The sequence below is a fragment of the Cheilinus undulatus genome, linkage group 5 (genome assembly GCF_018320785.1).
Source record: "Cheilinus undulatus linkage group 5, ASM1832078v1, whole genome shotgun sequence".
In the NCBI taxonomy this organism is placed as follows: domain Eukaryota; kingdom Metazoa; phylum Chordata; class Actinopteri; order Labriformes; family Labridae; genus Cheilinus; species Cheilinus undulatus.
This window is the reverse complement of record NC_054869.1, coordinates 52,144,611-52,162,014: the sequence shown is the minus strand read 5'-3', so window position 1 is coordinate 52,162,014 and position 17,404 is coordinate 52,144,611. Positions and strand designations below refer to the sequence as shown.

At 39.7% G+C, this 17,404-nt stretch overlaps 1 protein-coding gene and 1 long non-coding RNA gene across 2 annotated transcripts in view; one reads left to right on the top strand and one right to left on the bottom strand.

Annotated features, from left to right (window-relative positions):
• prdm6 (PR domain containing 6) overlaps positions 1 to 17,404 on the top strand; it is a 132,453-nt gene that overhangs the window by 15,919 nt on the left and 99,130 nt on the right. Inside the window, exons 3-4 of the mRNA XM_041787954.1 lie at positions 13,105 to 13,253; positions 13,352 to 13,510. Coding sequence (XP_041643888.1) covers positions 13,105 to 13,253; positions 13,352 to 13,510 — 308 coding nt within the window. The remainder of the gene's footprint in view (positions 1 to 13,104; positions 13,254 to 13,351; positions 13,511 to 17,404) is intronic.
• Positions 321 to 1,249, bottom strand: LOC121510065. The gene is made up of 3 exons (XR_005991914.1): positions 1,191 to 1,249; positions 923 to 956; positions 321 to 519 (listed from the first exon to the last, which is right to left on the bottom strand). It is a non-coding gene; the product is annotated as an uncharacterized LOC121510065 (long non-coding RNA).

Below are 17,404 nucleotides of genomic sequence, written 5' to 3'. Positions count from 1 at the left end.
CAGGGGCCCCTGAACTTTACCATGATTAGATCCACATAAGGCTGTGGCAGGGGCCCCTGAACTTTACCGTGATTAGATCCACATAAGGCTGTGGCAGGGGCCCCTAAACTTTACCATGATTAGATCCACATAAGGCTGTGGCAGGGGCCCCTAAACTTTACCATGATAAGATCCACATAAGGCTGTGGCAGGGGCCCCAGCACAACATTTCTGCTTCACAAAGACAAAAGTTAAAAATAAATCACACAACTTCATGACATATTTTCTTATTTTTACACTGACATTATTTTTATTATTTCCTATTTAACAGTGTAGTAACATTAAATATTTTAGAGTCTGACTGATTCATTACATTTTAGTCGGTCTTCTAAAAGTGTGTTTGGTTGTGTTTTAGTTTTTACAATCATGTGTTTGTGTAACCCATGTGTGGGTGTGTGTGCGTGTGTGTGTCCTCTGCGTTGTGTTCTTGGGTATATAGAGACCACTCAGGAAACAGCACGTGGGTTCTGGATCTTTACTCTGTGTTCAAAGACAAAAAATACAAAAATCCTCCCTCTGATCATGCTGTAAACAGCTTTTTAACAGTATTCCTTATTTGACAAGCACTGAAATAACATGTACATATTTTAGGCTTTTAAATTAATACTGACACAAAAAACATCAATCACAATTTTTAAGATATTTTAAGGAAAAAAATAACAATTAAATAAGCAATTATGACCCCAAATTATTTATAATTTGAAGACAAACCCTATATTTTTTGGCTGTTTAAATAATTGAAATAACACATGCATTTATATGCATTTAAGTGTACTTTAGCATCTCTGAATACAAACATTATAAAAGTGCAGCTGCCTGAACATGAAATATTCTCATTTTAACAGCTTAATATCATTATTAAAACAGAAAAACGTCTCCATACCTGTGTTCACCTGTGGTCTGCAGCACACATCTCCCTGATGAAAGAGCACACGCGCGTTAAAACGGGAGTTTCCCACCTAGCGTTAGCTCTAACTTTCAGAACAAAACACGCTATAACTTCAGTTAGAAACTTCACAAAGTTGTAAAACTGGCACAGAATGAACCGGACTTTATGCAAAAACTTAACGCAGCGGTTTTAAGGCATGTAAATCACAAATAACAACTTTTAGAAACGTTTATCGGCGGAGCGTTGCTGCATATCAACCTACCTTTGATCATGCTGGGATCAGCTTTGATCAGAGCGCGTGCTGCGCGCGCATGTACCGACGTCACTACGCACACACACGCTGAGGCTCCAAAACGCTCAGGAGAGAAGAAAATAACTGGAAACGTAAAATAGGACCAGAAATGAGTGTTTAGGTGAAATTCATAAGCTACAACTTCATCATCTGCTACATTTGCACATAAAAAGCGTCCACCCTGCGCTGATTAATATCAGTTAAACTAGGGCTGGGTGATCAATCACAAATTAGATTAAATCGCAATATGGCATGCTGCAATATTCAAATCGCAGACAGTGCAATATTTCTTTAACCTGAAAAGTGTCAAAATGCCAGTTTGTTACAATCTTTTTTCTTTTTTCATGCTTTATACCAGCGTTACTCAACCAAAGAGCCAAATAGTTTAAAAATACCTTTGCAAAAGCCACAATCTAAGTGGTGAAAAGTGGCAAAAACGGCTTGAAGTAGCAATAGTAATAAGTTAAAGGTGGCAAAAATGGTCAAAAGCAACCAAAATGGGTAAAAAGGGGCAAAAATGGGGAGGAAAAATGGGGAAAGGGTCAGAAAGTAGCAAAAATGGTTGAGAAGTGAGAAAAAATGAGTTACAGTTGGCATAAAATGATGCAAACATGGCAAAACTGTGAAGAAAAATGAGTGAAAAGTGACTAAAATGGGCAAAAGTGGTAATTAATGACAAAAGGGAGCTTAAATGGGTGAAAATGCAGAGAAAAAAGGGTGAAAAAGGGCAAAAATGGGATAAAGTGGCAAAAAATGGGTAAAAAGTTGCAAAATAAGTGTCAAAAGGGGCAAAAAAAGCAGGGAAAAAGTGGTATTTAATGGCCTTATAGGCAAAAGTGGCAAAAAGTAGGAAGACAGCGGTTTTTAAAGGCAACAGTTTGCTTAAATGGCTTAAAAGTGGGAAAAAATGGTGAAAAAGGGCCAAAAAGCTTCCCTTATTTAAGGTTTTCTGGGGGAATAATATTTAAAGTGAAGAGTATCGTATCACTGCTTTATACGTTATTCAAACCTTCAAGTATCTACTTTATTTTATTTTTTAGAAAAATCTAACTTTTCTCGCTCATGCATTTATTTTTCTTCATTAAAATGTGAATAATATGAGAAATGATCATCCCCTTCAATAAAGCAATTGATATCGAAATTTCTGTAAGAGCCAAAATGGCAGGAAGATATTTTTATTCTAAATTTAGCCCTGGTTGAACTAATCTAATATTGTACTTGTTGTAATATAAAATGATTTCTTGCTGATGTTTGTTGAACAACAGAGAAAAATGAGGAACCTAAATAATCGCATTTCAAATCACAATATTGCCGGAAAAATTAGATTGTTTTTGCACATCGTTCAGCCCTAATTTAAACCATCATCATTATCAATGAGACTAATGCACTGGTGTCATATTTTGTCCCTCTTCCTCCCCCGTCCCACCAAGTCACTGCCCCCAGCCTTCTACGTTCTTTTTTTTTTTTTTTTAATTCTTGTGAAATAAAATAATATCACCCTTACATTTTTTATCCTAATATCCCCTTTACTCTTTTTATTTCACGCGTGTTGAATCACATTTTTAGAAGAAAAAAAAAAGTTCCGGTAAAATCAGGCTCATTTATTTCTTTGATCCCTGGTGTGTGTCCTCCCTGCGCGCGTGGGCTCCTATTGACAGGACGCCGTCATGCGTGAAAGTCTCACGCGCAAACAGACACACGATCGCTCACGCGCTCTTCTGTCTTGTTAAAAGTCTCTTCAGAGGTGCGTTTGATCATAAACGTCCGCCTGTCCCGGCGATATGAAAAATAATAAATAATAACGGAGCGCGAGCTCAGAGGCCTGCTCCACGGTGTGATGTTAACATAATAAATAAATGAATATAAATCTGACGGTTTGAGAGGAAATCAGCGCGAGCTGCTCCGCACGCGAGCATCGAAGTGAAGCCTTTAAATGTGGAGGAATAGAAGCAGAAATGTGATGCTTTGGTATAAAATATTAAACACCGGAAATAACCGTTAATTCACATCGTTGAATTATGTTCCTGTTTATTTTATTTTTCACTCCCCCTCAGACAGAGCTCTTATATTTATCAGGATTTCTACGGTATTAAAGGAGACCTTTAACGTCTGATGAGGAATAGATTAGTCCTTTTTAACAGCCTCAATATTATCATAATTCAGTAAATTATCACTGCTATATTTCAAATATATATTCTACCTGACACCAAACAGAAAATATTTTATTTTTTAGGCCTTTATATTCGCCTATTTTGATATTTTCCAATATTCCGGTTTATTTTTTAGTAATTTTATAATTTTGATTTCCTGCTTTTTCTCCCATCAGCTTCGTTAAAACCTTTCGCTCGTAAAATATGAAATTTATTTGATTTATTTCTAATAAGAAAAGACTTTAGAGGTTGTGTTTTTGGCACACCGAGCTCGTGTTTTTACTCGATAGTGGGTCAAATCTGTTATGGTCTTCATAATTGATAATTTATCTTATTGATCTATAAATTATCAATAATGTGGGCGCTGTTAAACGTGTTCTTGTGGATTTATTTCAGGGAGGAGTAAAGATCATAACGTGTGATTTCTGTAAATGAATGAACAGTAACTCTGCGGATTAATCTCGTCTTTGCGTTAAATAGTCCCGCTCTGCTGTTGTGATTCTGGTGTTTTAATGCCGTATTATGAGCTCGTGCAGGTTGATGCTGTTATTGTGTCGTAACTTTATCATAAAGTGATGGTGTGTGTGTCTGAGTGTGCGCAGTGATAAAACGGACCATCAGCAGTAATCTGCGTCGATACGCGCCGGCAGCACCGATGAGGGATGGAGGGACAAGCTGCAATTAATTGCCGTATATAGTTTTGTGTTTGTGGAGAGAGAGAGAGAGAGAGAGAGAGAGAGAGAGAGGATCGATCCAGCGGCCACTGGTCCACTATTTATCATCCCAACACGCAGTATTGAGGTCTCTGGAGGGGGGGTAGATAAAGCAGTCTCACACACACACACACACACACACCCACACACACTCCCTCACGGTGTCTGACCTCGATTATTAATTACTCCAATAATAATAAAACAATAATAAACGAATAATAATCATTATTATAATGAGGCCTAAATATTAGTGTTTCCACATGTGTTCCATCTTTATAACATTTTTTCATATTTTTTCATATCTATTGTAAAATTTTATTTATTGCCATTTAGATCCAATCCAAATTTATACAGCACACTGAAAAGAATAAAAGATGACCAAAGTGCTGGAAAAAGAAAAGAAAAGAAAAAAACACCATATTAAGACAAATGAAAAAGGAGAGGACAAAAATCCAACTCAAGGTTGAAAGTACATCACCATGAAAAAAATATTTGCCCCCTCCCCCCCTTTTTTTTTTTCTTTTTAGGGCACTGAGGGGGGAGAGCCATGTTCAAATCAGTTTGATTCTTCCTTATTTTTATTTTTATCGTGTCATGAAAACTAGCACAGTATGTGTAGTGTGAAAAATGCCAGGTTGACATTGTCGCTACCCGATCCGTCCCGGAAACCCGATTTGTACTGCACATGTGCAAAAACGCGTCTACATCCGCTTGGCAGAAAAGGGTCTAACTGCAGCTGCAGCCACTACAAGCCACGCTCCGTACAAAAAACACCCCATTGATCTGTACAATAAATTAATTCTAACCCTAACCAGTGGAATTTACATGCTGAACCTAACCCCTGGAAGCTAATTAGTTAAAATATACACCTACCCCAGTGAGCTACCCCTAAATCTAACCAGTGGAAATGAGGGCACATTTACACCAGAGCTGTTCGGTCCGCTTTAAACAAACTCTGGTCCGTTTTCCCGGATAGTCCGGTTCATTTGGAGTGGTGTGAAAGCTCACACGAACTCTGGTGTGAACCAAACAAGCGGACTCTGGTCCGCTTGAAAACAGGGGGTCTCGGTCCGCTTCCAGATGAACCCTGGTGCGGTTTGTTTGAGGTGTGAAAGAAAAGCAGACCAAGTTGTGAACCAAAGGCAGGAAGTGGCATAAAGCGTAATGATATACGGATTTAATATACTCAAATACATGTCGGTACCTTGCTTGGCGTCTGGGTAACCATAGCAGCACGTCGTAGTCCGTGCTTATTTATTCGTCTCATGTTAAGATCAACATGTTGGACAGCTCGCCGCCTCGCTGGCTGCTCATAATGGCCCAGTGCAAGACCAGAAACCCCAAGACAGCATTATTTCTGTGTTTTTTCATTGTTTATGTGGAAAAATGACCCATGGAAGGTGTTTCGTCTTCTTCTACGCCTTCTTTTCTTCTTGGTCGCTGTTTGTTCGTTGCGACAGTGCCCCTAGCGGGCAGAGGTTGTGCTGTTCAGATGGTTTGGTCCACTTGACCAAGAAAGCAGTGTGAATGCAAACCAAACCAAAGGAAAGTGCGACATTGTTGTCATTTCTGTTCCAAAACAGACCAAGTCCCCCAGACTATCAGGTGTGAAAACGACCCGAAAATGCTAAACCTAACCTAAAGCAGATGCAAGCGTATTTGCCGTGCGCAGTACAAATCGGGTTTCCGGGACGGATCAGGTAGCAACAATTTGTGGGTTTCACAAAAATCAATAGCGCCACCTTTACATCTTCTATGGAACAGCCCTAAAAGGGGCTTTGACCTAGAGTCCTGAAATTTGGTGTGCAGCTTCAGCTTAGAGAGATCTAAAAAAACATCTCCTGGTGTCGAACCCTAATTCCAACAGAAAATTCACAATTTCAATGAACTGACTAAAATTCAGGTGTCGTGGGCTTTTTCCAGGGGGTCATACCTGATCACACTAGTATTTTTACCTCCGCCAAGAAGGTTATGTGATCGGGTGGGTTTGTTCATTTGTTCATTTATTAGTTTTTTAGCAACATAACTCAAAAAGTCATGAACGGATTTTGATGAAATTTTCAGGAAATGTCAGAAATGGCATAAGGAAGAACTGATTAGATTTTGGGAGTGATCTGGATCACCATCTGGATCCAGGAATTTTCTAAAGGATTCTGTACTATTGGGAGATAGGGCTAATGGTGGAGGTCTGCACTGTTACCACTTTACACCAGGAGATGGCGGACATGAGTAACATCAATTCCAGCAACATTTTCTGATGTGTTTCAATTCAAAGTTTTGGAGTTTATAGAGTTTGAAAGAAGCATGCCCGGTCGAGGAGATGAGTCGGAGCGTAACAGAGAGAAAGACAGCAAATTGTAGCAAGAATACTCACAGTGCTGGGAGGAATAGAGGACTATTCACCCTCTGCCATGACTCCCAGTCGTCCGGTGAGACCATGGGTGCTTCCCCCATGACAGTCCACACATAGCGAAGCCAATGCTTTGTCTCACCGTGTCTCCATCCCACCAGGGAGGGAGTAATCAGCAAATTAGATTTTGGGAATGATCTGGATCACCGTCTGGATCCAGGAATGTTTTTAAAGGATTCTTCACTATTGGGAGATAGGGCTGATGGCGGAGGTCTGCGCACTCTGAGTGTTTTTCTAGTTTATTTTTTGAATATTTGCCATGCTTAAATGTTTCAGATAATCAAATTAATGTTAATGTTGGACAAAGATAACCTGAGTTAATACAAAAGTCCGCATTTAAATTAAGATGTTGTTTAATAAGGGGAAAAAATCCATCCAAACCTACCTACCCGACCCTGTTCTTTTGATGAAATGCTGTGTTAATTAGATGTAATGGGACGCACACCTTCCAGAAAGTTCCTCTTCCGTCTGGTCAGTCCTCAGAATATTTTCCCAAAAGCCTTGGGGATCATCAGGATGTTTTTAGTCAAATGTAAGTCGAGCCTTTGTGTTCTTTTTCGGTCAGCAGTGGTTTTGGCCTTGGAACTCTCCCATGATGCCGTTGTTGCCCAGTCTCTTTCTCATTCTTGAATCATGACCTCTGACCTTAACTGAGTCAGTGAGGCCTGCAGGTCTTGAGATGTTAAAAAACCAAACCAAAGATTCTGTAACATCATGAATGTCGTATCAAACACAGTATTCGAGGTAGACTTGGTTTCAAACAGCTTCTATTCAGCGTCTGACCCTTCAGCTTCAGAGTCAAGTTTTTCCCATTTAGTGGAGCGTGAGCCTGTGTAACATTCAGTGCTTTATAAATGACTGTAATGTGGTTTAATTTACTCCTATCAATCAGGCTGTAAAAGTAGCCATCACTCTCAAACAGCGGATATTTAATTTTGGGAAAAACCAAAAAAACAACATTTACATCCTGTTGGTCTGAGCCCGCTCGGCTCTGTGGGAGTTTAGTGTTCAGATAATCATCTCTCATTATGTTGCTACAGTCAATTAACATCCATTACTGTCAGACTGCATCTCTGAGTAAATGTTGACACTCGCTAATTCCCAGCAAAATGCTCAACGCCACATTTAACCTGGAAAAACACGGCTGAGAGGGCTTTTCAGGAGAGCACTCTCATCTCTGCTGCTTCACTTTTTCTTTCTTAAAAAAGGTTTTTCAACCTCAACAAGGCCAGATAAAGGATTTTACTCAGAGGACAATAATAATGAGAACAGCTCGGCTCATTAGCTCAGATCAGTCCTTAAAATCACGGCCATGTTTTCTGTGTTTCATCTCTCAGGTTACAGACTTTGTCATTTTCCAGAGACACTTAACCCTTCGATGCATGACCTACCAATACCTCCACTCTTCCATGACTGGGGTCAAAAATGACCACAATTAGAATGAATGCATTTATGCTGTAAACTTAAGAAATTTCTTTATTTTGGTTAAAGATGATTATTTTTATTATGTTTTGGTCAACAAAAGAATTATTTCATGTTTGAGATGTTCATTTATCACTTTGATTAACATTTTATCACAAAACAGCTTTGAGAAAGGTAAAAAAAAAAGGTAAATATCCAAAAATGATCCCAACGGGAGAATGATTAGTAATAATAATAAGTCTGCCTTTTACACAGATTTGGTTTGATATTACATTATTGAATCATTTTCATAAACTACAGGGAATGATGAGATGTTCAGAGGTATTTCAAACTGTTTGACCAGCAATGATGCATGTTATTGATAACTAAATCTTTTTCACTGATCAGAACAAGGTCCATAAATGTCTTTAACTAGAGGCTGACACTCTAGAACAGAGTTGTCAAACCCAAGACCTGGTCCAGTTCTACCTGGCCCAGTGTAAGGTCTGCAGATTTCCTCCAGTATAAAAACCTAAACTGAGCCTTGATTATTTTAAATATCCTTGTCATAAAATGTAGAAAAAAGTATAAATAATAAGATAAAAAGTCAGGAATGTGGAAAAAAAAATTGTGTTCAGGGCATAAATTCATGATTTTGGCTTTTTATTTCATATATTAACCTTTTAATTTCTCAATTTTAAATATTAAGTCATATTTTGACCTTTTTTATTCATGATTTTGAATTGTATCTGAAATTTGGACTTTTTTAACTCATAATTTTAAGTTTTTATGTCATATTTTGAGCTTATAGAGTCTCAATTTTAAATATTAAGTCATATTTTGACCTTTTTCATTCATGATTTTGAATTGTATCTGAAATTTGGACTTTTTTAACTCATACTTTTAAGTTTTTATGTCATATTTTGAGCTTATAGAGTCTCAATTTTAAATATTAAGTCATATTTTGACCTTTTTCATTCATGATTTTGAATTGTATCTGAAATTTGGACTTTTTTAACTCATAATTTTAAGTTTTTATGTCATATTTTGAGCTTATAGAGTCTCAATTTTAAATATTAAGTCATATTTTGACCTTTTTCATTCATGATTTTGAATTGTATCTGAAATTTGGACTTTTTTAACTCATAATTTTAAGTTTTTATGTCATATTTTTATAGAGTCTCAATTTTAAATACTTACATTTTTATACTCATGATTTCAAATTTAATTATGTCATATTTTGAGCTTATAGAGTCTCAATTTTAAATATTAAGTTATATTTTGACCTTTAAAACCTTACTTTCACTTTTTTTATTAGAATCCCGATTTAAAATTTTATCTTACATTTTTATACTCATGATTTCAAATTTAATTAATATTTTGGCCATTATTAACGTTGATTTAGATTTTTTTTTAACCTTTGAAAATCATGGTTTTATGGAATTAGACATGTGGATCAACAGTAAATGTATACCTGACAGTCACAGTTGATAAAAATCAAAGGTTCCTAGGGTTAACCTTTGAACTTCCATAGAAAATGCTTGGGGTCATTTTTGACCCCACGTATGGAAAAGTGTGGTACTGATACAAAAAATGCAATTAGATACAAATCCAAATGGCCTCATGTCAAAGACAACCTATATGAGGAATACATGGAAGATTAAACGATAAAAAAATAAATTGATAAAGATATCGCAAACAAAAACAAAAACAAAAACAAAAACAAACAAACAAACAAAAAAACGCTGGGGTCCTTTTTGACCCCACTTATGCATCTAAGGGGTAAGATAAAAGGTTATTATGTATTTTTTATGCTTTTATTTGGAACTCTTAAACTGTTTGATAACTTGATAATACAACCCCAATTCCAAAAAAGTTGGGGCGCTGCGTAAAATGTAAATAAAAACAGGATACAGTTTGTCAAATCTCATAAACCCATATTTGATTCACAATAGAACAGAAACAACATACCAGGTGTTGAAACTGAGACATTTTACCATTTTATGAAAAATATTAGCTCATTTTGAATTTGATGGCAGCAATACAACAAAAAAGTAGGGACAGGGCAACAAAGGCAGTAAAAGCAAATAGTTCAGATGAAATACAGCAGCAGAAGCATTTAACATCTAATTAGGCTAATTGACAACAGGTCAGTAACATGAATGGGTATAAAAGGAGCTTTTTAGAAAGGCAGAGTCTCTTCATCAATCTGCATATAAAAACATTTACCAATTTTGAAACAATTTCAGTAAAATGGTTCTCAATGTTAAATTTCTAAGACAAGCTCATTTAACATGGACTGAAGAAACATGGAAAACTGTTCTGTGGTCAGAGGAAACCACAGACGCCGGGTCCTGTGGACTAAAGAGGAGAGGGAGCATCCAGCTTGTTCTCCTGGCTCAGGTCTAAAGCCTGCATCTCTGATGGTATGGGGTTGCATTAGTGCCTATGGCGTGGGCAGCTCTAACATCTGGAAAGGAACTATCAATGCTGAGAAGTAGAGAGAGCTTTTAGAGCAACATCTGCTCCCATCCAGACAACGTCTCTGTCAGGGAAGGCCTATTTCAGAAAGACGATGCTAAACCACATACTGGTGACAGACAGATACAGATTAAGCAGCAAATGGCTTTATTTCAGCCGCTAATGTTCACCGTGGTCAGTCCAGATCCTCAGCTGATGGAATACTTTCATAGAAATCACAGTTAGTCAGTTATCTGAGCTTCATACCGTTCTCCTTCTTCTTGTTTTGTCTTTAACCCTCAGACAGTGTGAAATAAATTATTACACTCAGGGTGTGAGTGGCAAAAATTGGCAGCATAGTGAAATAACGATAAAAATAATCTACATTGTCCACTGAGCTGAGTCTGTGAGTTTTTAAAATCAGTGAGACATGAAGCAGTGGTGGATTATTTTACATCACTGTGTCTGCAGAGAGATGTTAATGTGGATCAACCAAAGTATGCAGTCAGGGACAGCCCTATCAGCAATGTTAACTATGTTGCTAATGTAGCTACATTAGCTTTCACTATGTAGCTAAAGCTAATGGAGCCACCATTCACATAAGTACTTCTAAACAGGGAATCTATTTTACAGGCAAATTACATCATATCCATCCAGATGTTGGTGGAGCATCTCACAGTCTGTAGGAGAGACATCTGAGAGCTGCTGTCTTCGGTCAGAACCCCCATTCACAGATAGGCTGAAGTAAAATGATGCAAATGGATCACTAAAATATGGAGAAATAACAGATGTTAAATTTGTAGTAACCCAAAATTTTAATTCAGTCAGAAATGCTCATCACATATTTAACCATTTTAACTAAAGGCGCTGCTCTAAAGATGCTCCCTGGGTTAGTCAAGCAGCATGCTTTGACTTTTGCATGGCTACAAACCCCCATATGGATGTATAAATTTCTAACAATGCATAGTGAGCACAGCAAAATTTGTTCAAAAGCCATTAATCTATAATAGCATGAATCTGAATATGAGGGTGCAACAAGCTTTATGCTATTAAAGGAGGCTGGGGTGGAGGAGGTTTAGCTTTGGTGCATCAGCATTTCTGCAAGTTGGGGTTAGTGAGAAGTACGTCATACACTATATTGCCAAAAGTATTCACTCACGCATCCAAATAATTGAAATCAGGTGTTCCAATCACTTCCATGGCCACAGGTGTATAAAATCAACACCTAGGCATGCAGACTGTTTCTACAAACAAAAGAATGGCTCGCTCTCAGGAGCTCAGTGAATTCCAGCGTGGTACTGTGATAGGATGCCACCTGTGCAACAAGTCCAGTGGTGAAATTTCCTGGCTCCTAAATATTCCACAGTCAACTGTCAGTGGTATTATAACAAAGTGGAAGCCATTGGGAATGACAGCAACTCAGCCACCAAGTGGTAGGCCACTTAAAATGATGGAGCGGGGTCAGCGGATGCTGAGGTGCATAGTGCGCAGAGGTTGCCAACTTTCTGCAGTCAATGGCTACAGACCTCCAAACTTCATGTGGCCTTCAGATTAGCTCAAGAACAGTGGTAGAGAGCTTCATGAATGGGTTTCCATGGCCGAGCAGCTGCATCCAAGCCATACATCACCAAGTGCAATGCAAAGCGTCGGTTGCAGGGGTGGGCTTGGCCCCTTAGTTCCAGTGAAAGGAACTCTGAATGCTTCAGCATACCAAGAGATTTTGGACAATTCCATGCTCCCGACTTTGTGGGAACAGTTTGGGGATGGCCCCTTCCTGTTCCAACATGACTGTGCACCAGTGCCCAAAGCAAGGTCCATAGAGACATGGATGAGAGAGTTTGGTGTGGATGAACTTGACTGGCCTGCACAGAGTCCTGACCTCAAGTCGATAGAAAACCTTTGGGATGAATTAGAGCGGAGACTGAGAGCCAGGCCTTCTGGTCTAACATCAGTGTGTGACCTCACATATGCGCTTCTGGAAGAATGGTCAAAAATTCCCATAAACACACTCCTAATCCTTGTGGAAAGCCTTCCCAGAAGAGTTGAAGCTGTTATAGCTGCAGAGGGTGGACTGACCTCATATTAAACCCTATGGATTAAGAATGGGATGTCACTGAAGTTCACATGAGAGTCAAGGAAGGTGAGTGAATACTTTTGGCAATATAGTGTATTGAAGTACACCATTGTGTTAAGAGACAGAGCTGGACTGGCTGTGAGAGCAGGGGGGAGATAAATGGGATCAGCTGATCACGGGTGGGCGTATGACTACCATGTCCTGCATGAGCTAACACTGAGCTTTCTTCAGTTTCATGTCATCATTGATGACTGGGGCTGATGTGAACCTTTAGGCTCTGTTTTGTCAGGTCCATAAAAGTGTCTGGAAACTCAATTTACAGACACATATTAACATCAAGAGTCTGCTGTGTCTTTAGGAAACTTTATGGACCTCTGCTGAATCCAAATATCCCTTATTGAGTCTGCTTTTCTTCTGTTATTCTACGCTGCTTCATAGAGCAGACAAATGTGTTTTCGAATGTTTTACCTCTCAGTTCTTGAGTTTCTCACATCTTTGCCAGCTTCTCATTCCCTCTGTTTGTTAGCAAACAACATCATTCTTGAGGGGGAGGGAGCCAAAAACACTCCAAACTGAAATCCCTCACAATGTTGTTTTAAAAAATCCTGAGATCACCTTTAATGAAACAATGAAACAAAGACGTACAACAATATGTCTGTCTCCCTTGTTTCAGCAGGTTGTGACATGTGTGCTGACAACAGGAATGGCGAGTGTCCCATGCACGGCCCTCTTCACTCTCTGCGGCGTCTTGTCGGCACCAGCAGCACGGCGGCCCCCGTCACCCTGCCGGACGTCCCTGATTGGCTGAGAGACCTGCCCAGAGAGGTGAAGCATCCTGTTTGAACACAGTCTTGAAACACTGTGAGCTATTATCTGTAAATCATATTTATTTCTGTATTTTCCACCCTCTGCGTTGCATTCAGGTGTGTCTGTGCACCAGCACCGTTCCTGGTCTGGGTTACGGGATCTGTGCGGCTCAGAGGATCCCTCAGGGGACATGGATCGGCCCGTTTCAGGGAGTCCCTCTGCCGCTGGACAAACTGCAGGCTGGAGCCGTCAGGAACACGCGACATCTATGGGAGGTATGGCGGGGAGATGGCTGTGGCATTGTGGGTGCTGTAGTCTGTCGGTTGGTTCAGATCACCTCATGTTACAGTGGAGAACTCTTGCTGCGTTCTGTTTGCCTCGTAAGTCGGATGTCAGAGCTGGGAGTGAATGAGATGAAAAAGTTGGAAACTCGGGAATTCTGAGTCTAGCATGCATTCAGGATAACATATCCAACTGGTTTCTTGGTACTTGAGGTAGAGTGGAACATCTAAATGGGGGGCAGGGAGTGATATCTGCATGGAAAAGTGCTATCACAATGCCAAAATACCAGGGAGGTCTGTTCAAATTACAAAAACCCCCAACAATCTATGCAACTGCTTTGTTTAAGAGAGTAGAAATATCAAAAATACATACAGTCATGGATGAAAGTATTGGCACCCCTGGAATTTTTCAAGAAAATACACCATTTCTCCCAGAAATTGTTGCAATTACAAATGTTATTGGTATACATGTGTTTATTGCCTGTATGTGCATTGGAACAACACAAAAAATCAGAAGAAAAAAGACAAATTGACATAAGTTTACACAAAACTCAAAAAATAGGCCAGACAAAATTGTTGGCATCCTTTTAAAACTGTGGGTAAATCATTTTATTTCCAGCATGTGATGCTCATTTAAACTCACCTGTGGCAGTAACAGGTGCTGGCAATCTAGAAATCACACCTGAAGCCAGTTAGAACATCTAAAAGCTGACTCAACCTTTGTGTTGTGTGCCTGTGTGTGTCACACCAAGCATGGAGAAGAGAAAGAAGAGCCCAGAATCGTCTGAGGACTTAGGAAGCAAAATTTTAGAAAAATATAAACAATCTCAAGGTTACAAGACCATCTCCAGAAATCTTGAAATTCCTTTGTCCACTGTGTGTAATATAATCAAGAAGTTTATAACCATGGAGCTGTGGCTAATCTCCCTGGACGTGGACGGAAGAGAAAAACTGACAAAAGAATGCAACGCAGGATAGTTGGAATGGTGGATAAACATCCTCAGTCAACTTCCACACAGATTCAGGCTGTCCTGCAGACTCAGGGTGCAAAAGTGTCAGCTGGGACCATACGTCGTCATCTGAATGAGATGAAGCGCTATGGCAGGAGACCGAGGAGAACCCCACTGCTGACAAACAGACATAAAAAAGCCAGACTGGAGTTTGCAAAAACATACCTGAGTAAGCCTCAATCCTTCTGGGAGAACATTTTGAGGACAGATGAGACTAAGGTAGAGCTTTTCGGAAAAGCACGTCATTCTACTGTTTACAGAAAACAGAATGAGGCCTACAAAGAAAAGAACACAGTACCTACAGTCAAACATGGTGGAGGGTCAAAGATGTTTTGGGGTTGTTTTGCTGCCTCTGGCACTGGGTGCCTTGACTGTGTGCAAGGAATCATGAAATCTGGAGACTATCAAAAGATTTTGGGCCGCAATGTAGGGCCTAGTGTCAGAAAGCTGGGTCTGGGTCAGAGGTCATGGGTGTTCCAGCAGGACAATGACCACAAACATACCTCAAAAAGTACCAAGAAATGGTTGGAGACAAAGCTGGAGAGTTCTGAAGTGACCAGCAATGAGTCCAGATCTAAATCCCATTGAACACCTATGGAGAGATCTCAAAACTGCTGTTGCAAGAAGGCACCCTTCAAATCTGAGAGACCTGGAGCAGTTTGCAAAAGAAGAGTGGTCCAAAATTCCAGTTGAGAGGTGTAAGAAGCTTGTTGATGGTTAAAGGAAGTGATTGGTTTCAGTTATTTTTTTCCAAGGGTGTGCAATCAAATATTAAGTTGAGGGTGCCAACAATTTTGTCTGGCCCATTTTTTGAATTTTGTGTAAAATTATATGAATTTTGTTTTTTTTTTTCTTCAGATTTTTTGTGTTGATCCAATGCACATAAAGGAAATAAACATGATTATACCAAAAACATTTGTAATTGCAACAATTTCTGGGAGAAATCGTGTATTTTCTTGAAAAATTCCAGGGTTGCCAATACTTTCATCCATGACTGTAAAAACCGTTGGAAAATGCAAAATGCAAAATAGTAGAATTTTAGATTGTAATTAACTACAGAAATTCTGAGATCAATTGCGATTAAAAATGTAATGTTTTGCCAGCCCTAAATTCTATATTTGTGGTATATTTGTTTTGCCAGGCAAGCATCGACATAAGCCCCTAAAATGTCTGAATTTTCTGATATATTGAGTATGTTTAGTAAATATTTCGCTGGCTAGCCATTTGTGTTTTTTGGCTGCTATTTTTTGCAGCGTTGTGTGTATTTGTGTGAGTGTGGTCAGCGTCATGTCAGCCCTCAGCCCATTGATCAGAGCAGATTGTATTTACATACAGTGGCAGGAGAAAGTCAATGTGGCAGTTATAAACAGCTGCATTAGCATTAGAGGGGTAGAGGGGTTGGGGAGAGAGAGAGTGAGGGATGCTGGGAGATAGATGGGTCCCTGGAGGCCGAGCTGGTAAAGGTCAGTCAGATGTCTGTTGACCGGACATCAGTCTCTCTGCTGTTGACCGCAGCGGGACGACGGGATGGGGGGGGTTCAGGGGTAAGAGGGGGTTGTGACAGAGGTCAGATGTCAGGAGGTGGGGCGTTGAAGACATCATCAGCCAAGGCCAGCAGCAGGAAGGGGCTTGTCATGTAAATAACCCATATTTAGTTTTGAGACGGGCACACCTGCAATCAGAATAAGACAGAGCAAAATATTTCTTCCACCCTTTATCAACCTTTTCTTGCGTTGGGTCTTTTTTTTTTTTTTTTAAGAAGTAGAAACACTTAACACTTGAATAATCTATCTTATCCAATGTTGTGGGTTAATTCAGAGCAAACACTCAAGGAGCTCTTGAGCGCTCTAAAATATAGAAATAGCAGCTGACATGTTTTGCAAGGAAGCCTTTCAGATTAGAAATAGATTTTTTGGGAAGGTTGCCTTTTTTTGGATAGGACAGCTGAAGAGAGACAGGACATGTGTGGAGAAAGGGCATGCACCGAGACTGGGAATCAATCCTGCAACCTGATGAACGAGTCTGGGTTTGGTGGTTGCCAGGAGAACGGTTTTTGTCTGACTGCATTGTGCCAAGTGTAAAGTTTGGTGGAGGGGGGATTATGGTGTGGGCTTGTTTTTCAGGGGCTGGGCTTGGGCCCTTAGTTCCAGTGAAAGGAACTCTGAATGCTTCAGCATACCAAGAGATTGTGGACAATTCCATGCTCCCAACTTAGTGGGAACAGTTTGGGGATGGCCCCTTCCTGTTCCAACATGACTGTGCACCAGTGCACAAAGCAAGGTCCATAAAGACATGGATGAGAGAGTTTGGTGTGGATCAACTTGACTGGCCTGCACAGAGTCCTGACCTCAAGTCGATAGAACACCTTTGGGATGAATTAGAGTGGAGACTGAGAGCCAGGCCTTCTGGTCCAACATCAGTATGTGACCTCACAAATGCGCTTTTGGATGAAAGGTCAAAAATTCCCATAAACACACTCCTGAACCTTGTGGAAAGCCATCCCATTTTGGCAGGACAGCCACTCTTGGGAAAGTTCACCACTGTTCCCAGTTTTCTCCATTTGTGGGTAATGGCTCTCAGTGTGTTTGGCTGGCGTCCCAAAGCCTCAGAAATGTCTGTCAGTGACTTTGTTTCTCATCTGTTCTTGAATATAGATGGTTCCATGATGTGTTGGAGATCTTTTAGCCCACTTTACATTGTCAGACAGGTTCTATTGAAGTGTATGTGGTTATGATGAATGCCACATTTGGCTCAAAAGTTGATGCCATCAGGGTAACTTTATAATGTGAAGAAGTATCATGCCCTGCCAAAATTACTTCAGTATTCTTTGTATGCAGGTCACGAATAGTTAAAATATTTTACAAAGCATAGATGTATT